Source organism: Hyperolius riggenbachi, chromosome 2 (assembly GCF_040937935.1).
Source record: "Hyperolius riggenbachi isolate aHypRig1 chromosome 2, aHypRig1.pri, whole genome shotgun sequence".
NCBI classification, from domain to species: Eukaryota; Metazoa; Chordata; class Amphibia; order Anura; family Hyperoliidae; genus Hyperolius; species Hyperolius riggenbachi.
The window spans coordinates 370,951,163-370,973,932 of NC_090647.1; the positions used below are offsets into that span (position 1 = coordinate 370,951,163).

General features: G+C 46.2%; 1 protein-coding gene across 1 annotated transcript in view; it reads right to left on the reverse strand.

The window, feature by feature from the left end:
* Positions 1-22,770, reverse strand: part of SLC16A1 (solute carrier family 16 member 1) — an 85,084-nt gene that overhangs the window by 32,803 nt on the left and 29,511 nt on the right. The window contains exon 2 of the mRNA XM_068269726.1: positions 2,865-3,107. Coding sequence (XP_068125827.1) covers positions 2,865-3,081 — 217 coding nt within the window. The 5' untranslated portion in view covers positions 3,082-3,107. The remainder of the gene's footprint in view (positions 1-2,864; positions 3,108-22,770) is intronic.

The following is a 22,770-nucleotide window of genomic DNA, read 5'->3' on the forward strand; positions in this document are numbered from 1 at the left end:
GAATGTAAAAAACAAAAAAAAATTGGCAGCTATCCTAGAGTGGCTGGATAGTATACTAATTAAGGGCACTGCCTTTCAAATGTGAGATCAGGGTTCAAATGCTGGCAAGGGTCAGTAGCTACTATTTAGTAAGGAGTTCAACGCAAGACTCCCTAAGGGCTCGTTTCCACTAGTGCGGCGTGCGTCTCGTAGACGCACGCCGGCACTGAGCGGGTGGGCGGGATCGCAGGCGATTCCCATCAGCAGTGCCATGCACGGCTATGGGAATCGCAGCCTCCGCCGCGAATTCTGTGGGGGTTTCCGGCCGAATCGCTACTGCAAGCGATTCGGCCGGCGGCGCCGTTGTCCCCTATGGCAGAGTTTCCCCGCGCGATTTGCCTGCGGGGAAACTCTGCGGATTCGCGGCCGTTTCCGCGAGAGTGGAAACGGGCCCTTACACTGCAGGGTGGCCTCTTGAGCATGTCCCGGTGGCTGCAGCTCTTGAGCTTTTTTTAGTCTGACAGAAGAAAAGCGCTATACAAAATGTTCATATTATTATTATTATTATTATTATTATTGTTATTTGGGTCGAAAAAAAACAAACAAAAGACATCCATCGAGTTCAACCAGAATGGGTATGGCTTAACTGAATCTGTAGTATTAATCACTGAGCTAAGGAACCTACTATAACAACAGTAAAGAGACATGTACATACAGCTCTATACTATAAACCAGTCATATTATTATCATCATCATCATAGGGCCAAGTTCTTCAAGTGCTTTGAAAAATAAGCGTTGTTATATGCTTAGCACAGCAATTTTGAGCCTTGCTTTGTAATGGTCACAAGATAAGATAAGCACACAAAAATTCTTTGTCATGCACAAGAAAGCTTTTGTGCGCTTATAAACAGCTCACAGTAAGGCCATTTGTATGTGTATTTTCTAAACAAACCATCACAAATTAATACACTGGCCAGTAAACTTTCTCTGATGTTGCTCAATTCTTCCAGAATGGAATACAGTTTCCTGTTACAGATTATAGTATTAAAAATGTTACAGATGAAAATGGTGGTGTGGAAAACAGCAAGTATCAAGTACCAGCTTCAAGGAAATACAAGCACCAATCTCCACCTCACTGACGCATCTGCTCCTACTAGCTCCCCCCCCCCTCCCCCTTCCTACACGCAATTACAGCCACATTACTATATGTGGTACATAGCAGGGCTATTCTACTATAACAGGCATTTAAAGAAGGTAGTGGCATTGGTAGGCAAGCCCATTCAGGCTCTAGGTGTGCCACATCACACATAGATCATGTGATCTGCAAAGGCATAGCTGCATCTGTCCATAGGGAGAAAGACTGAGCAAAAAGTTACAGTGGTTGGGGAGTGTGTTTAATTTAGGCCTCTTTCACACTACATGCGATTCTGATTTGCGATTTTGACGTGATTTTACATGCAATAAAGATCTTGAATCAGTACTGCATTTTTTCTGCGTTTCTTCTTTCGATAGCACCCAGGTAAATTCGGAACCGCAAATCGGATTTGCAGTGTGCAGGGGGCTTATCAATATTAAATATGCAAGTCTAAATTAGGCCTTTAAAACCAAGAATACAGGAAAGCAGATTAAATGCAAAAGATTGAGTTCATGCAAATTCTGTATGCATACTAATGCAGTTTGAATATGACCCAATCAAATCACATTAAAGGTGGAATTTGACTAGTCCATTTTCACTCTGCATACATTAGCATTTTGCATTATACTTAAACTCAATTTTTTCCCCTTTTCATTGCCCATCCCTACTATACACATCAGGGGGCGGCTAAACCAGACCTCAGAGGTGCCGGTTTCTGGTTTCACTGGCGCTGGCAGGAAAGTCACATTGATTGCTATTAAAAGTCAAACCACTAATAGCACAGATGAAATGCCAGCAGCAGCAGTTTTTTTTTTTTTTTCAAACAAAGTCAGCCAGCCAGCTCAGAGCACCATGAACTGGATTCAGGGCCCGTTTCCACTCTCGCGGAAACGGCCGCGAATCCGCAGAGTTTCCCCGCAGGCAAATCGCGCGGGGAAACTCTGCCATAGGGGACAACGGCGCCGCCGGCCGAATCGCTTGCAGTAGCGATTCGGCCGGAAACCCCCACAGAATTCGCGGCGGAGGCTGCGATTCCCATAGCCGTGCATGGCACGGCTGATGGGAATCGCCTGCGATCCCGCCCACCCGCTCAGTGCCGGCGTGCGTCTACGAGACGCACGCCGCACTAGTGGAAACGAGCCTTTACTGAGAATAGAAGCTTGCATCGTCTTGCTAGAATTTTATAGCGTCAGGAATAACTTGCCATATTAACCAGAAAGTACTTGAGATAAAACAGTGAGTCATATTGGTGAGTACTTTGGTGAGTAAACCTTGCATTAAATGTCACAGTGAAGGCAAAGCAAACGTTGGCAAGTCCTCCCTAGGCTTTTAACCTCAGGTAGCCCTTTGAAATACTTCCACCAACTACCATCGTACAAACATACTTGGTAAACTCTATAAAGTGCTAGTACTTCCAGCGAAATATTTATTCATAATAATAATAATAATAATAATAATAATAATAATAATAATAATAATAATAATAATAGCAGTATTTGTATAGCGCCTTTCTCCTGTCGGACTCAAAGCACTTGCGAGGCAGCCACTAGAGCGCACTCAGTAGGCAGTAGCAGTGTTAAGGAGACTTGCCCAAGAAACTCCTTACTGAATAGGTGCTGGCTTACTGAACAGGCAGAACCGAGATTTGAACCCAGGTCTCCTGTGTCAGAGGCAGAGCCCTTAACCATTACACCATCCAGCCACTGCATGATGAAGATAAGATATACAAGATGACATAACGAAACCTTACCTCCACCATACATGCATGCTAGCATAATTGAAGAGATCCAAGAAACTTCACTGCTTGTTGCACCAAAGATTGCTTCTATATCTTTAAAGAAGACAGTGATAGACTTGGCAAAGGCATAGGAGAATCCAATGGAAACAAAGGCCCCAACAACTACAACCCAGCCCCAGCCTCCTTCTGGCGGTGTGTAGCCCACAGGACCTCCAACAGCAGGCGCCATCTTTGCAAAGTTCTCCTTTTACAATCCTGAAAGAAAAAATATTAACATTTTAAAATAAGCCGCTGCATATTATATTTATATGCTTCCAATACATTGTGGGGGATTTAAAGGGAACCTGAAATGAGAGGTATATGGAGGCTGTCATATTTATTTCCTTTTAAACCATACCAGTTGCATCTGTAGTGTTTGAATCACACACCTGAAACAAGCATGCGACTAATCTAAGGGTTGATTCAGCACAAGATGCATTGAAGACTGCATGGTAAAAGGTTACGCGCGCTGCTGGCAGTGTAGCGTGCACGCTTAAGGTGAGCGCTAGAGCAGCACCGCAGCCTACTTGACTAGCTAGGCCAGAGTTCCCCAACCCTGTCAACGGAGCAGTGCTTTTCAGCGCGGCTAGATTTGGGCGCAGCCATAGACTAATGGGAATCCAGTCTATAGTGGCGCTCAGTGAGTAACGTCGGCTCCGTCAGAAGATGGAGCCGAAGTTGCTTAAAAAAACAGAACAACTCGGCCTCCAGCAATCGCTGGAAGCCGAATTATTTCATTTCCCCACTATCCATGGCGGCCTGGAAGGGGAATAGTAATTAAAACGGCCCGGACTTGTGCAGAAGCAGGATCAGCCATATACTGCTGTATCCTGCGCCCAAGTCTTCCGGCGCCGATTTCAAATGTACTCGTCCTCAAGGCCCGCCAACAGTACATGTTTTGCAAGAAACCACAAACATTCACAGGTGGGGTAATTTACGTCTCAGCAGAGCTGATTAACTATCTCTGTGGATTGCCACAAAACATGCACTGCTGGTGGGCCTAGAGGACCGGGTTGGTGAAAACACTGAGCTAGGCCACTACTACATCAACGTAGGATCTGCTGCGTTAGTCAAGTATCGTGGTCCTGCACTAGCGAATGTATTTTACAAGGAGCGTGCGGGCTATGCCGCCGGAAGGCACCGCTCAGGCCCCGCTGGGCCGATTTGCATAATTTTTTTTTTGCTGCACGCAGCTAGCACTTTGCTAGCTGCGTGCAGTGCCCGATCGCCGCCGCTACCCGCCGATCCGCCGCAATTCCTCTCGCCGCGGCCGCCCCCCCCCCCCCAGACCCCGTGCGCTGCCTGGCCAATCAGTGCCAGGCAGCGCTATGGGGCAGATCGGAGTCCCCTCTGACGTCACGACGTCGGTGACGTCATCCCGCCCGTCGCCATGGCGACGGGGGAAGCCCTCCAGGAGATCCCGTTCTTTCAACGGGATCTCCGGATCTCCGATCGCCGGCGGCGATCGGAGGGGCTGGGGGGATGCCGCTGAGCAGCGGCTATCATGTAGCGAGACTTTGTCTCGCTACATGAAAAAAAAAAAAAAAAAAAAAAAAAAAAAAAAAAAAAAAAAAAAAAAATTTAAAAAAAAAGATTTGCTGCCCCCTGGCGATTTTTTTGCAAACCGCCAGGAGGGTTAAGAGAACACGGTATTCAATGCATCTCGCACTGAACAGCGCAATATATGTTGAATCAACCACCAGGTCAGCTTTTTGTCAGAAAAAAAAAAAAAAAAAATCTGATCCACATACTTTTCGCGGTCTATGGCTAAAAGTATTAGAGGCAGAGGATCAGCAGGACAGCCAGGCAACCTGCATTGCTTAAAATTAGACATATCAGTCTCCATATGTCTCTAACTTCAGGTTCCCTTTAATGCTGGGAATACACCATGTGAATTTTTTGGCGGATAGATGGTTCGATAATTTGACATGTCCGGGGGAAAAAAAAAAAAAAAAAAAAAAAAGATAGTAAAGGTAACTTGAAGTAAGAAACATATGAAGGCTGACATTTTTGTTCCTTTTAAACAAATGTACAGTGCCTGGTTGTCCTGATTCACCGCCTCTAAGGGCCCATTCACACTAGAGTCTTTTGCCGCGATTTTGGCAAAACGCTCAAACGCTAGCGCTTTTTAAAAGCACTAGTGTAATAAAACAGTCTGGGCCCATTCTTACTTGGGCAATTTGCGATAAACACCGCAAATCGCGTAACGCAAACGCGTCGCCTACACCATTTTCAGGCAATTTCCCGGCGATTGCGTTTCAGTGCTATAGAAGCGCTAGACGCGGTCGCAGAAAAATCACTGCAGTGTTTAGTCATTTTTCCACTGAAAAAAAAAATCACTCACGCAAAAGCGCCGGCATTTTGCGCTTTCAAGTGTGAATGGGCCCTCAAAGGTGCTCATGACACAGATTTTCCCATGCGATTCCCTGCGGATTTGATAACTGAATCAAATGGGAATAGATTCCTTTAAAATGTTCAATTTGATTGAAATCAAAATAATTATTCGGACATGACGGAAAACCTAGGTCGATTGGCCGGAGTAGTGGACAATCGATAGGCCATAGCATTGCATTACATCAAACAGTGCAATGCTGCAGTTTGGCACACACAAGCAATAGAACACAGCAGTACATGCATCTGGCTACATTTAAGTGGTCAGCAGGCACGCGTCAGCCAATCAGGATGCACGGTCAAACCCTTTACCTGCCATACCACATCTAGCAGCCATTAGCATTCAGGTGGGAGGCTTCAGTTGGACGCATTTGCAAGATTGCGTCGCTAGCAGGACGGCCCCGTGCAGGCATCCCTCCCATGGGGGTCCCTCCCTAACCGCTCACCTGTCCGCCGTGTCCTAGAGCTGAAAGAAACAGTCTAAAAAACACACGATTGGTTCACACGATGGCCAGGGGCCCCGGACCTCTCTCACTGGCCGGGGCCCCAAGGCCAACATGCGATACCTGGAGGGGAGTGCAGGTGGGCCTGGACCTCTCACACCCAGGCTCTGTTGGAGGCAGTGTTGGTGGGTTTTCTGGATGTGAGAGGTCCAGAGCCTGAGTGTGAGAGGTCCAGAGCCTGAGTGTGAGAGGTCCAGAGCCTGAGTGTGAGAGGTCCAGAGCCTGAGTGTGAGAGGTCCAGAGCCTGAGTGTGAGAGGTCCAGAGCCTGAGTGTGAGAGGTCCAGAGCCTGAGTGTGAGAGGTCCAGAGCCTGAGTGTGAGAGGTCCAGAGCCTGAGTGTGAGAGGTCCAGAGCCTGAGTGTGAGAGGTCCAGAGCCTGAGTGTGAGAGGTCCAGAGCCTGAGTGTGAGAGGTCCAGAGCCTGAGTGTGAGAGGTCCAGAGCCTGAGTGTGAGAGGTCCAGAGCCTGAGTGTGAGAGGTCCAGAGCCTGAGTGTGAGAGGTCCAGAGCCTGAGTGTGAGAGGTCCAGAGCCTGAGTGTGAGAGGTCCAGAGCCTGAGTGTGAGAGGTCCAGAGCCTGAGTGTGAGAGGTCCAGGCCCACCTGCACTCCCCTCCAGGTATCGCATGTTGGCCTTGGGGCCCCGGCCAGTGAGAGGTCCGGGGCCCCTGGCCATCGTGTGAACCAATCGTGTGTTTTTAAACAATGCTGCGGTTTGACAGATGTGCAGTGTGTGGTAGGATTCAATTCCTTCTGTATAGATTCCTTTCTGAAAGGAATCCTCATTTTAGAACCTTGGTTGGAAATCTATAAAAAGGCCTTTTCCACTACCTGTGCGTTTTGCAAACAGACTCTGATCACTAACGCATTGCAAAATGGAGGATACATTTTAAACTACTGGAATCACCGCAACCATTTCCATTAGCACAATCCAGTTGCGGTGCAATCATTGTCGTGCTGCTTTTTGACTGAAAATGATCTTTTATACTTTGTATAGAAGCGCAATCACAGTAGTGCAAATTAGGAAGCAAAGTATTGCAGCTTCATTTAATTTCATAGTGGGAAAAGAGAGTTAAGCATATGGCTAGTTTTATACTTTTAGCTATAGTCCCTGAAAAAGCATGCAGATCAGATGTCTCTGAATGAATTCAGACTGGATTAGATGCATGCTTGTTTCAGGTGTGTGATTCAGATACGGACAAGGATGATCAGCAGGACTGCCAAGCAACAGGTATGGTTTAAAAGGAAATTTGGCAGCCTCCATATGCGAAAGAGAAAGTGATTTGCAATGGAAAATACTGTACATTAAAAAAGAAGTGAAGTGTTTTATTGCACCAACATTGGTAGAGGCTTGATAAAAGCATTATAGACTGAAAGAGATGCACTAGAAATGGTTAATTGCACAACTTCAGCACAATAAGCAGATTTAGGCTAGCTTAGTGAATGCAGTGCGTTAAGCAATGCATCTGCTGCAGTGTACAGTGTCCTGCTGCATGCATTTTCAGCGCATAGCAGATCCATTGCAATAAAAATGGAAAAAAATAAATAAATCAAACAGAATCTGCCTGCCAACGGATTTACTGGTGCAGTGCATTCACTGTAAACCTACCCTAAGGGGAAAGAGATGCCTGCAATCTTGTGAACACATCAATTAAAGCTCTCATAGCTAAACACTTGTCTTATGCTTCCATCCCACCACATGAACTCTCAGCTCCACCTACCCCCTCCCCAATTCTCATCTGTCATACACATCACCTTACCAGACTGCCCACCCAGTCTTACCAACAATTCTTCCTAACCACAAGTCATCCTATCCAGATATCCACCTAATCATTTTTCATCTAGCTTACCTCCCATGTTTATTCTCCTCCACTCCACCCACATTTATCATTCCCATCACCCTGAACCATTCTCTCCACCTACACCTATCCTTCCATTACTCATGTCCATTCTCCTCTTACCCACAGATATACCTACCCCCCCCCCCCCTCCAACCTACAGTACATATCTACCCCCACTATGCTTTGTTTCAACCCCATGTCACCATTCCTTGCCTTCACCTACCTGCCCCTTGTCTGCACTTCAAACCCCAAGAAAAATGTACTGTAGAGTTCAGTCAGTTCACACATATTAGCTGGTAGGCTGTAAGCCCTTAAAGATACTGGTAGGAAACGGACAGCTTAAATCAGGAAGTTCAAGGTGAGGCACATTTTATTCAGCTTTTTTTTCCCCACATTTCTTCTGCTTTCTGCACAACTGCAGATCCAGATATTGTGTTCTGCAATACCAGACACCTCAGTATTACATGGAACACGTGCCTGGAATTTCTAGCATGTCGAGGTATTTTTTTTTTTTTAATTCAGGAACTTGTGTAAATCAGATTACGTAACCACCACAGAGATTCCCTAGTGCGCTGACGTTCTGTTACAAGTCAGGCTGCTTAGTCATAAAAGGCTGGTCACAATATGTACATGCAATACTCACTTAATCTGTAGCAAGTCATTGCATAGAGACCAGAAAAAGCACAGAAGGTTGCATTCTATATGGCCACTTTCCTTTCCTAAAGCACCATGCAATTTTCACAAAGAGACTAACAAAATTTTGAGCCTTAGTTCTTCTATCCTATAAGTTCCTATACCTGTTCTAATATGCTCTGGCATACTGCAGCCTTTTCTAGTTGCACTGTCTCTGTAATAAATCTTATCTTCTTTCCTCTGTCGGACTCGGGCTGGAATGTGCAGCACTGCTTGTGATAGGCAGAAGCTTTACACACCCTTGCCAAGCTCTCCTCTCAGCCTATCACACTCTAGTTAGCAGCCATGTCTTGTTTGTAAACACTGCCTAAAAGTGGCAATTACAAGCCAGGATTGCAGCAGGGAGTGGCAGAAAAAGCACAGAGGGGCCCAGGAGAACATAATGAATAGAATGGTATGCTTTTTATTGTAAGAATTTTAGAGTACAGATTCTCTTTAACCACTTGAGGACCGCGGGCTTTACCCCCCTTAAGGACCAGGCACTTTTTTCCATTCAGACCACTGCAGCTTTCACGGTTTATTGCTCGCTCATACAACCTACCACCTAAATGAATTTTGGCTCCTTTTTTTGTCACTAATAAAGCTTTCTTTTGGTGCTATTTGATTGCTGCTGCGATTTTAACTTTTTATTATATTCATCAAAAAAGACATGAATTTTGGCAAAAAAAGTTTAACTTTCTGTGCTGGCATTTTTCAAAGAAAGTAAAATTTCTGTATACCGTATTTTTCGCCGTATAAGACGCACTTTTTCTTCCCCAAAATTGTTGGGGAAAAGTGGGTGCGTCTTATGCGGCGAAGGTACAGATTTTGTTATGCAGAGGTGCGCAGGGAAGCGGTATATACGTTACCTGCTCCTGCCGCCGTGCTCCTGGCTCCAGTCCTGCTTCGTGATCCTCTTCTGCCATCCACCGATGCCCGCTGCTACAGCCGCCGCGCTCCTGGCTCCAGTCCTGCTTCGGGATCCTCTTCTCCCATCTACCGCTGTTGCAGCCGCCGAACATCGCTGGCCGGTGAGTCCTAATTAGCCGCGCGGTGATTACGCAATCAGTACACGTGCGCTGGGGTCACGCATGCGGTAGATGGGAGAAGAGGATCGCGAAGCAGGACTGGAGCCAGGAGCAGGTAACGTTTATACTGTAATTACGCTGCTGGCACAGGGGGATATGGACAGGGGGACATGGCCGGCACAGCGGGACACGGACGGCACAGGGGGACACTGACAGGGGGAAATGGCTGGCACCGGGACACAGACAGGGGGGCATGGCTGGCACCGGGACACAGACAGGGGGGCATGGCTGGCACAGGGACACAGACAGGGGGGCATGCCTGGCACAGGGACACTGACAGGGGGGCATGCCTGGCACAGGGACACTGACAGGGGGGCATGCCTGGCACAGGGACACTGACAGGGGGGCATGCCTGGCACAGGGACACTGACAGGGGGGCATGCCTGGCACAGGGACACTGACAGGGGGGCATGCCTGGCACAGGGACACTGACAGGGGGGCATGCCTGGCACAGGGACACTGACAGGGGGGCATGCCTGGCACAGGGACACTGACAGGGGGGCATGCCTGGCACAGGGACACTGACAGGGGGGCATGCCTGGCAAAGGGGGAGACTGACAGGGGGACATGGCTGCCACAGGGGGACATGGCTGGCACAGGGGGACATGACAGGCACAGGGGGAAACAGCAGGCACAGGGGGACACAGGAACAGCCAATCCCTACACTGACCACATAGGGGAACACAGGCAGGCAACATGGGAATAGGCAATCCTTACACTGTCCCCTTATGTGGTCAGTGTAATAGTATGTAGAGTAACTGGGGGGTGAAAAGTCCATAAGACGCCCCTGCATCATAGACGCACCAAGGTTTAGTTTTTCTTTTTTTTCCTGATTTTTGCCTTCTAAATCTGGGTGCGTCTTATATGCCGGAGCGTCTTATACGGCGAAAAATACGGTACATGCAGCACGAAAAATGTGGACAAACATGTTTTTGATTAAAAAAAAACCCATTCAGCCTATATTGGTTTGGGTAAAAGTTATAGCGTTTACAAACTATGGTGCAAAAAGTGAATTTTCCAGCATCTCTGACCACCTGACATGTTTCATGAGGAGCTAGAATTCCAGGATAGTATAAATACCCCCCAGATTACCCCATTTTGGAAAGAAGACATCCCAAAGTATTCACTGAGAGGCATAGTGAGTTCATAGAAGATATTTTGTCACAAGTAAGCAGAAAATGACACTTTGTGACAAAAAAAAAAAAAAAAAAAAAAAAAAAGTTTCCATTTCTTCTAACTTGCGACAAAAAAAATAAATAAAATCTGCCACGGACTCACCATGCCCCTCTCTGAATACCTTGAAGTGTCTACTATCCAAAATGGGGTCATTTGTGGGGTGTGTTCACTGTCCTGACATTTTGGGGGGTGCTAAATTGTAAGCACCCCTGTAAAGCCTAAAGGTGCTCATTGGACTTTGGGCCCCTTAGCGCAGTTAGGGTGCAAAAAAGTGCCACACATGTGGTATTGCCGTACTCAGGAGAAGTAGTAGAATTTGTTTTGGGGTGTATTTTTACACATACCCATGCTGGGTGGGAGAAATATCTCTGTAAATAAAAAAAAAATCAAACAATTGTCATTTACACACAATTGTCCATTTACAGAGAGATTTCTCCCACCCAGCACGGGTATGTGTAAAAATACACCCCAAAACACATTATACTACTTCTCCTGAGTACGGCGATACCACATGTGTGGCACTTTTTTGCACCCTAACTGCGCTAAGGGGCCCAAAGTCCAATGAGTACCTTTAGGATTTCACAGGTCATTTTTGTTTCAAGACTACTCCTCACGGTTTAGGGCCCCTAAAATGCCAGGGCAGTATAGGAACCCCACTAATGACCCCATTTTAGAAAAGACACCCCAAGGTATTCCGTTAGGTGTATGGCGAGTTCATAGAAGATTTTATTTTTGTCACAAGTTAGTGAAAAATGACACTGGGGAAAAAAAAAAAAAAAAAAACAATTTCCGCTAACTTTTGACAAAAAATAAAATCTTCTATGAACTCGTCATACACCTAACAGAATACCTTGGGGTGTCTTTTCTAAAATGGGGTCACTTGTGGGGTTCCTATACCGCCCTGGCATTTTACGGGCCCAAAACCGTGAGTAGTCTGGAAACCAAAGGTCTCAAAATGACTGTTCAGGGGTGTAAGCATCTGCAAATTTTGATGACAGGTGGTCTATGAGGGGGCGGATTTTGTGGAACCAGTCATAAGCAGGGTGGCCTTTTAGATGACAGGTTGTATTGGGCTTGATCTGATGGATAGGAGTGCTAGGGGGGGGGGGGGTGACAGGAGGCGATTGATGGGTGTCTCAGGGGGTGGTTAGAGGGGAAAATAGATGCAATTAATGCACTGGGGAGGTGATCGGAAGGGGGTCTGAGGGTTTGGCCAAGTGATCAGGAGCCCACACGGGGCAAATTAGGGCCTGATCTGATGGGTAGGTGTGCTAGGGGGTGACAGGAGCTGATTGATGCGTGTCTCAAGGTGTGATTAGAGGGGGGGAATAGATGCAAGCAATGCACTGGCGAGGTGATCAGGGCTGGGGTCTGAGGGCGTTCTGAGGGTGTGGGCGGGTGATTGAGTGCCCTAGGGGCAGATAGGGGTCTAATCTGATGGGAAACAGTGACAGGTGGTGATAGGGGGTGATTGATGGGTAATTAGTGGGTGTTTAGGGTAGAGAACAGATGTAAACACTGCACTTGGGAGGTGATCGGACGTCGGATCTGCGGGCGATCTATTGGTGTGGGTGATCAGATTGCCCGCAAGGGGCAGGTTAGGGGCTGATTGATGGGTGGCAGTGACAGGGGGTGATTGACAGGTGATCAGGGGGATAGATGCATACAGTACACAGCGGGGGTCATCAGGAGGGAGCAGGGGGCAGTTTAGGGCATAAAAAAAAAAAAATATAGTGTTGACAGTGACAGGGAGTGATTGATGGGTGATTAGGGGGGTGATTGGGTGCAAACAGGGGTCTGGGGGGTGGGCAGGGGGGGGTCTGAGGGGTGCTGTGGGCGATCAGGGGCGGGGGGAAATCAGTGTGCTTGGATGCAGACTAGGGTGGCTGCAGCCTGCCCTGGTGGTCCCTCGGACACCGGGACCACCAGGGCAGGAGGCAGCCTGTATAATACTCTTTGTATGCGGCGATCCGGGTGCTAGTAACCCGCCGGCGCTTCCGAACGGTCGGCGGGTTACAGCGCGAGGGGGCTGAGCCAGTCGCGTCACGAATGACGCGATCGCGCCGCCCATGCCCATACAAGGACCGCCGCCATTTGTCAATGCGGCGGTCCTTGCGGGGTACACTTCCCGGCCGCCAATTGTATATACGGCGGTCGGGAAGTGGTTAAGATCTGAGTGAGTGTTCAGATGAATATTCAGGTCTGACATCTATGGGATATAGAAGAAAGCTAGCATATACATGTACACAATTGGAAATCTGAATGGAAATGAATCGAAAGGACATGCACACTATAGCAAGTATTTTGGATTGAAATTTTTCTGCATATTCCAGACAGATTCTGAGCTTGGGATCAATCGCTGGCAATTAGTAGGCTGTATATTTTTTTCCTCAGATCTTACCTTTTTCTTAATGAGAAGTAGAATCTGAAGTAAAAATTGACCTAAAGGATAACTGCAGAAGGGGCATCTCCTCCACATCTTGTGCATTATAGTTCTTAGACACCCACAGAACTGGTTTATCTAAGCTTAATTTACAAAGTGTTCATACGTTAAACATGATATACAATTATTCTAAGTCAGTGCAAAAAGATGAACAATTTTACCAACTGAAATGTGATAAAATCTCATGTCTAACTCAACTTTGCAATTTACTCCTTTCAATTGATGTATAGTGCTTTATAGGCTCATACACACCTGACTAAAGTCGGTTGAGCGGCCCCTAACCCGCACACGATCCACTCGTATCAACTCACCTCCAGCGACAGCTGATTGCAATGTTTACGCTGCTCCCCGTGTGATGTCACGCAAGTGCCAATCCTTCATCCCTCCACCCCCCCCCCCCCCTCAAAATAGTACTACAGCAAGTCAGTTACACAGCTGACATGTCTGTGCAGCCTGCCCCAGCAATGTCGCCCGACCGGGGGGTTGGAGATCAGGCAGGTGACATCCGTAAAAGGTGTGTACGCACCTTAGGTTGGATTCAGCATAAACGGAGCCATAGTAGTACGTGGAGCTTCAACCGTGATTTGTACAGAGATACCTTGCTCAGGAAGACTTGGTTCACACTATGCTGGACTGCACTTAATCCATTTTAAAAGATAAAAAGGCTCGTGCTTTAAGGCGGCGGCTTCACAGATTGTGATCGATTTCATGCTGAAATCGATTCACAATCTCTTTGCAGTAAAGGCAGCCATACGATCCCTCTGATCAAATTCGACCAGTGTATGGCTACCTTAAGTACTACCTTGTTTATTTTTAAGGATTCTCTAAAGCAGTAACAGGACACTGCCCACCGCAGAAAAACCTGCACTTGCATACGAGTACAGCTAAGGTATTTATTCTCCAGATAAAAATGACACTGAAGGTAGGAAAAAAAAAAAAAACACACCTTACCCTATAATACTGTGGTTTTTATTATTATTCTATTGATTGAATTTATAAAGTGCCGACATATTACGCAGCGCTGAACATTAATTTAGGTTACAGACAATATTTAGGGGTGACATACAGCAATATGACAATACAGGAATACAAGAAAACCAGATCACACACCATAGTATGAGTACCAGGTAATGCTTAGTCAGTCACTGGATGGAGCATGGAGATTAGGCAAGTTAAGTTCACTCAGATGCATAGCATGGGTTCACAGTAATGGAGGTGCAAGATCAGGTAGGACACAAAAGGAGGAGGACCCTGCCCAAAGGCTTACAATCTAGAGGGAGAGGTAAGGACACGAATGGTAGGGGATCAGAGTTCAGCTGTAGGTTTAGAGCACTTGTGAGGGGTAGTAGGCCAGAGTGAAAAGGTGAGTTTTGAGGGCTTTCTTGAAGATGTTGAAGGAGGGGGCTGCCCTAATGGGTGTAGGTAGAGAGTTCCAGTGTTGGAGAAGCTCTTGAGAAATCCTGGAGGCGTGCATGGGACTGGGTGATGCGGGGGGGGGGACGGTTAGGCGAAGTTCATTGGAAGAGCGGAGTGAGCGGCTAGGTGTGTACCTCTGAGTAAGATCGGAAATGTAGGTTGGACAGGTTTTGTGGACAGATTTGTAGGTCAGACACAGTATCTTGAATCTGATTCTGGACTGGATAGGAAGCCAGTGGAGGGATTCTAGGAGGGGGATCTGCCGTGGCAGAGCGATGGGAGCAGTGGATAATTCTGGCTGCCGTATTCATGATGGACTGCAGTGGGGCTGTTCGGGTCATAGGGAGACCAGACAGCAGGGCATTGCAGTAGTCAAGGCAGGAAATTATGAGGGCAGGGATGAGGAGTTTGGTGGTGGCAGAGGTCAGGAAAGGGCGAATCTTACAGATGTTACAAAGGTGAAAGTTGCAGGACTTTGTGAGGTTTTGGATGTGTGAAGTGAAGGAGAGTGCGGAGTCCAGGGTGACACCCAGACAGGGGGCTTGAGAGGTAGGGCGAATGGTAGTGTGGTTAACGGTGACATGCACATCTGGGAGGTTCGTGCATTACCGTGGTGGGAAGATCATAAATTCCGTTTTGTCTAGATTTAGTTTCAGGAACCTAGCAGACATCCAGGAGGAGATGGCTGATAGGCAGGAGGAGACCTTGTCCATGGTAGTGGTGGATATGTCAGGGGTGTGGAGGTAGACCTGGATGTCATCTGCATACAGATGATAGTTAAAACCCATGGAGGAGATAACCTTGCCAATGGAGGATGTGTATAGGGTAAACAGTAGGGGGCCAAGGACCGAACCTTGGGCGACTCCTACCGAGAGGTGGTTGGGGGTGGACGAGGACTCATTGAAGGCAGTTGGAGAGGTAGGATGAAAGCCAGGACGAGATCGTGAATGCCCAAGGACTGGAGGGACTGGAGGAGTAGGGGATGATCTACTGTGTCAAAAGCTGCTGACAGGTCAAGGAGGAGGAGGAGAATGGAGTATTTACCTTCAGCTTTAGCTAAGGCAAGGTCGTTGACCACTTTGGTGAGAGCAGTTTCGGTTGAGTGGGCAGGCCGAAATCCAGATTGGAGTGGGTCTAGCAGTGAGTTGGCATTGAGGTACTGGGTCAGGCGTTTGTGAACCAGACGCTCAAGGAGTTTTAAGGCAAAGGGGAGGAGGGAGATAGGTCGGTAGTTGGAGGGTAGCGAGGGGTCGAGGGAGGGTTTCTTGAGCAGGGGTAGTACAGTGGCCTGCTTGAAGTCTGAGGGGGAAGGTGCCTGTGGATAGGGAGAGGTTGAACAGGGTAGTGAGGACTAGGGATGATCAATTAGATGCAAATACTTCAAAAATTATGCAAAAATATGCAGCTTGAAAAAGGACCGATCCATTTTCAAACTGCATACATTTGCATAAAAATTTGCATCAACTCGGAAGAGTGTGCATATCTTTGATCATCCCTACTCAGCTACATGGAATCCACCTAGCTGAGACAGTAATTACTCCACCTGCCCATAGGTGACATTGCTTGCAAAACATGCACCATTGGGGAGTCACGCTGACAGGTTTGAGAAACACTGGGCCAGATTTATCAAAGCATTACCAACAGTTTTTTCTTAAACAGTTCTAACCAGCACAGAAACAGTTTGCATGATAAGATAATTCTTTAATTCTACGTAATAGCGGCAGATTACCATAAATTTCTAGAGATGCACTACAGTGCAAAAAAGATGCTAATCCATTCCTAAACTGTCGCAGATTAAGAAGTGCTTAATAGCAGTTCTACAGATAGTGCAGCAGTGCAGGCTAGGCACGATTTGTGAAGGGCTCCTCCCCCTGCTGAATTCCTCCTCAGAGCCAGCTGGTATCAATACAGCAAATGTATTGTTACCTCTACAACAGTAATTTCACTCACACATTGCATTGTCTGAGAGACCTTACGAACTTCTATTTTACAACAGCTCAAGAAGGAATCTGCACTATTTAGTGATTTCTTAAGATGTCTGAGACAATTCTGCATGGATTTTTAAAAACCTACTAATATTTTGTCTTAGACACTCTAGATAAATGTCCCCCACTGACTTATGCCAATTACAACTCAGTCAAAAAAATCCTGTCCATTACTAATGGGCGCTAGGCAACTGGGGCATCCCTTCCACAGCCACTTAACACAGCCGCACGTTCCCGACCACTGCTCAAAGCCCACCCAGAAGTCCCAAGCCAATCTTTACATGTCCGCCGAGAATGAACACTGTTTTAGTTCAAAAACAGTGTTCATTAAATAGAGCTGCCACGCTTCCTCCCACTCGTTGATTTCCACCAATCGTTAGATTTATGAATGGGAACAAAGTTCCCATTCATTAATCTTCCCTCCAGGCCACAGATCGCAGGGATCCATTGATGCCTGCCTCACTTCCCTAGCTACAATGTAGCAACACATTACTTCCTATATAGTACTCTGCAGAGACATCTTGTGGCCAAATAGTATACACACACACACACACACACACACACACACACACACACCTCAAGAGGGCATAATACATTATGGGCTAAAAATTAGTAATGTATGTAAAACTGAAAAAATGCACCTATATTTCCTAATAAAATATTGTCACCATACATTATACTAGGGATATGATTTTAACGTAGCAATAACCAGGACAAATGGCCAAACGTGTGGATTTTAATTATGGTTGCATGTATTTTAAAAAAAACTAGAATGGCTGAAATAAGAAATAATGACCATTTTTGTAAAGCTCAAAGTCCCGACTTTCTGTTGCACCGGGTGCAGAGTTGGTATGATGCTCAGTTCCAAAGTTATGGGATTTTGAAGGAGGGGTGTCCCCTGAACTTGGCTGCAGAAAGTGCAATTACAGAAGTATGGGACAAACTCGACATGATGATAAGCAGCACACCCGGTAGGTCTTCTTCCTTCGCAGCATAAATCTGTGTCTTCAAAACTTATATCAAGTGCCCTGGGTCTCATTACAGGATGAAGGAGCAGCTATCCACCCTCGTCTCCTCTGTCTTACTGGCATGGGCAGGAGACTCAATTCCACTCTGCTCTCTGCAGCAAAGTGCAGGGGACCCACGTCCCCTCCCCCCCCCCCCCACTTTGGAAATGGGGCATCGCATTGACTCGGGACCCAGTGCACAGGAAAGCCGGGGCTTTCCACAAATGGTCATATCTGGCTAGGGAATCAAAATGAACTTTAACAAAAAGCTCCCAAAGTTTCCAGATGGGAAAATACGTAAATACCAAGAATTCTTAGCATAATGTACTGCCCAAAGAAAGCCTAATTGGTGGCAGAAAAAACAAGGTATAGATCATTTCGTTGTGATAAAGTTATTGGGGAATGAAAGGGAGGAGCACTGAAATGTGAAAAATTCCTCTTGTCCATAAGGTGAAAAATACCCATGGGCTGAAATGGTTAAAATGTACCTAAGAAATAAGAGCAAAGTATTTATACTTAACTCAGGCTTCCTGAGGCCCCTGTGGGTTCCCATGCCATCTCTGTAAATGTGTCCTGTCACGCATACCGACTCAGAATGCTCCTGGCCATGAGAGCGCACGTGTGTTCGCTCAAGTTTACCGCAATGGCCAGAGGATCGGGGCAGCCTGGTGAGATGGCGAGAGACCGTGGTCTAAAGAAAGAACCATAAATGCTTTCCTTTTGATTGTCTCAGATTTCCTTTAGGCCTTGAACACATGCTAGACTACACTTGGCAGACACCAGTCAGGGGCAGTCTGTGTGGAGAAGCTAGCATGTATACAGCCGCCCCGATGCACGCTTATAAGATCCATAGTGCCAGGTCATCTCAAGCAAGTGCATGGTTCCCCTCTTTACCCCACACTTTAGTGGCTGGAAGGTGTAATGGTTAAGGGCTCTGCCTCTGACACAGGAGACCTGGGTTCGAATCTCGGCTCTGCCTGTTCAGTAAGCCAGCACCTATTCAGTAGGAGACCCTGGGCAAGTCTCCCTAACACTGCTACTGTCTATAGACCGCGACCTAGTGGCTGCAGCTCTGGCGCTTTGAGTCCGCCAGGAGAAAGGCGTGATATAAATGTTCTGCGTTTGTTTGTTTAGAAGCTACTCTGTCATGCAGCATCCCATTGCTCCTCCACAGCAAAAGAACACTTCGCTTTTCTAAGCCTAGTGACACATCTGTACAGCATTCTGCCCCAAACTGTTACGAGAGGGATCAAATCTCAATTCCTGACAAGGCTCCACTTAGAGGCATGGTTTCTGTACTACCAGAGGAACGCACAATAGAGACTTCACACTGATCAAACTATGTCCAATAAACAAACAAAAGTTGGCCAAGCAATAATCGATCGGTGCTTCACCCACTTAAATTGTTATCTGATAGATTATGTGCAATTAAACTGTTCAAAGAGGGAGCCCTCTTCTCCCCTCCACTAAGCACACGATGCAAATGTTCATAGACAACCAGATCAACATAAAAAAGGTGCCCATTAACTGTACCTTTTTTTTTTTTTTTTTTTTTTTTTTTTTTTTATCGCCAAATGCAATCTTTTGATGAGATTTTAATAATCGAATTTTATAGACAATTCACAGTTTATGAAGGCAATCGATAAGGAACGATTATTTTGGTTGAATGCTAAATAGGATATACTCGATCCAAAAGTTGGATTTAACAACTTCATTTCAAAGGGTTTTTACCCTAATGTACCAGAGCAATTTTCACCTGTCAGTGCTCCTCCCTTTTATTCCCTAATCACTTTATTACTACTTATCACAACAAAATTATCTATACCTCGTTTTGTTCGCCACCAATTAGGCTTTCTGTGGGTAGTACATTTTGCTAAGAATTTTTTTTATTCTAAATGCGTTTTAATTGGAAAAAAAAAAAAGAAAATTATGGGAAGAAAAACAACTCAGTTTTCGGCCATTATAGTTTTAAAATTAAACGTTCTCCTGTGGATAAAACCAACACATTTTATTTGCCCAGTTGCCCCGATTATTAAACCATTTAAATTATGTCCCTATCACAATGTATGGCGACAATTATTTAGCAATATCGGTGTTATTTTTCAGGGTTTTTGTCCGGTCCATAATTACAAGCCCCTATGTAGTAAAGTAAAAATAAATTTCCCTCAAAATATAGATTAAAAAAAATCCCTAAGTCCTAAGTAACTATCTATGTAATATTTTTTTCTTACATTTTTTTTTTTTTTTTTTTTTTTTACAAGGTTTTCTTTTTTTTAGGGGGGGGGGGGGCTTTGGAAGTGTAAGTTATTAATATTTAATAAGTGTATGCACTGTATGATTCATTTTACTTTTTGGCCACTAGAGGGCACTAGTGAACACCTGTTTCATAGGAAGTACACACACACACACACACACACACACACACACACACACACACACACACACACACACACACACACACACAGCTGCCGATTGCGGTCATGTCCATTCATTCCAGGCATAGCGATTCGGGAAGAGGACAGAGTGGTCCTCTACCCAATCATGGAACACTGAGTCCCGAAGGGTAACGGCGGTGGGTGGGTGGGGGGGGGTCGTTGTTTCGGGGGAAGTCCGCACACACGTGTAAAGTGGCGGCGAGAACGAGATACTTATTAAAAATGTCCTGTTGCCAGACGTTTTAATAAGTTACATTGTCATTAACTGGTTACTGATCAAATTTGAAGAAAGAATCACAGTAAATGTGAATGATTGAGAATTACCTTTCCATTATTTAAAATCGTAAAAATTGCATTTAGTGGAGAGGAAAAACAGACAAAAAAAAAAAAAAAAAACTGAATGGGCAACTTAATGGAAAATTACCATCCTGTTTGATTAAGCTTCTTTCATTCTCTGGCAGAATTTTTTGGTTTGTATCAATTAAACCTGCTAAAATGTGAATAGATTAACAATCAATTCCATAAAATAATCAAGTGCATTGGTCGATTGAACATCAAAAACAATCAGTATATGGTCATCTTAACATAAGAGGAAAGCAGACAGGTCACCAATGAATGAGTAGGATTACAGTGGCTTTATAACTAACAGCAATGTGATGTAAAATCTTTTTTCCCCCTTCTTGGATTTCCGCTTCTATAATCTTTAGGCCTGGAGCCCAATAGAGCTGTTTAAACAGCGATTTGTGCCTTCTAGGAATCACCGGCTATTCCAAAAGAGCTACGCTAATGAAAGCCCATGGCAGCGATTTCAAAGGTGCTTGCAGCATTTTCAGAGCAATTCAGGGGATGCTGGAGCCAAAAATCTCATTACCTGAAATTGCCCCTTTTTTTGTAGCAAAAAAATCAATATCAAAAATTTTGTATTAAAATTTTTGATCTCTAGACCCAGCTCTTACTAGATCAGCAGTGAAAAGCTAAACTAAACTCACACTTAATATTTGAGCAGAAAATTCATCCATAGCACATGGGCAGGAAACTGGACTATTAAATTCTTCATTAAAGCCTGGTGCACACCAAAAACCGCAAGCAGATCCGCAAAATGCTAGCAGATTTTGAAAAGCTTTTTCTTATTTTTCTGTAGCGTTTCAGCTAGCATTTTGCGGTTTTGCGAAGCGTTTTTGGTGTAGTAGATTTCATGTATTGTTACAGTAAAGCTGTTACTGAACAGCTACTGTAACAAAAAAAACGCCTGGCAAACCGCTCCGAAGTGCCGTTTTTCAGAGCGGTTTGCGTTTTTCCTATACTGAACATTGAGGCAGAAACGCATCCGCAATCCAAAATCTGCAGCAGCCCGGGAGTTTGCGTTTCTGCAAAACGCCTCCCGCTCTGGTGTGCACCAGCCCATTGAAATACATTACCCTGGCGGATCCGCACCCGCAAGCGGATTGCAAACCGCAGCCGAACCGCTCTGGTGTGCACTAGGCCTAACTTAGCATGTGACAAAGAAAACACTAGTTCTTTACTAGAACGGTAATGGGAGATGTATGTATGTATGTATGTATGTATGTATGTATGTATGTATGTATGTATGTATGTATGTATGTATGTATGTATGTATGTATGTATGGTTTTGAATCAGGATGATACCATTGATTGGCTAACTAAAGGGACCCATACACCTAACGATTTTCCTGCCGATATACGGCCGATATGATCAGTGATCGAATCGGCTGTGAAATCGCCGCGCACACAGCTGACTGATCGATTTCCATCCGAAATCGATCGTTCCTGTCAATCCGTCCGTGCGGAAGATTTTTCTCGATCGCCGGCGGGTCGGGAGTGCGTCGATAGCGGCGGTCGAATGCCCGACAGAATACAGCGGGTATACATTACCTGTTCCGGCCGGCGCAAGTCCCCTGGTCCCCACTGTCTTCTTTCCGCGCTGGGTTCCGGACCGGCTGCAGCTACACAGAACTTCTTGTCCCAGCAGGAAGTTTAAACAGTAGAGCGCCTTCTACTGTTTAAACTTCCCCTGGACAGGAAGTTCAGTAGCTGCAGGAACGGTCTGGAGCCCGGAGCGGGGACTCGGGCCGGCCGGAACAGGTAATGTATGGGGGGGGGGGGGGGGGGGGGGGGGGAACTGGGTGGCAGCTCCACAGATTGTGATCGGTTTTAGGCTGAAATCGATTCACAATCTGTTTGCAGTACAGGTGGCCATACGATCCCTCTCTGATCAGATTCGATCAGCGAGGGATCTATCTGTTGGTCGAATCTGATGGCAAATCGACCAGTATATGGCCACCTTTAGAGATGGATAAACAGTGAGCTTTCAGCTTATAAAAAGCCTTCGTTGGACTGGTTCCTGACCAGAACTGAAAAACACAGCTTATACACATTGACATACAGGGGAGAAACATTCTTTAACATAAATGTAATTAGATGCCTCAACTGTTACTGAGGAGGCTTTCCCAGGCATCCTGGCTAAATTGATAAAATCAATATCAACATAAAATAAAGCAGACTCTGGTGATGGGGAGACATCGTAAATTCCGAGTTCAAACTGTAACTGGGCTGGTTACATGCACCATTAATTCTAAGCTTAATGGCCCATACTCACGGGCTACAATTGTCGCCGCAACCACGTGGCGCGCGTGTTGCGCCGACAGGTCGCCTGTGAGTATGGCGTGTGCGCCCCGTACCGTCGCTGCTGTCGCCAGGCGTGGTCAATCGCCTAGCGACAGTTGCCGCCGCAAGTGTCGCCAGTCCGCGCGTGTATGCGGACTAGCGACAGCAACCCGCACACAGAGCTTCCGGCGGGGGGGGGGGGGGGGGGGGGGGGGGAAACGGAGGAACCTCGGCGAAAGCTTCCGCCACATCGCTAATCCCTCTGCTGCCGTGTGGATGCTGAGGGATCTGGCTACGAGCT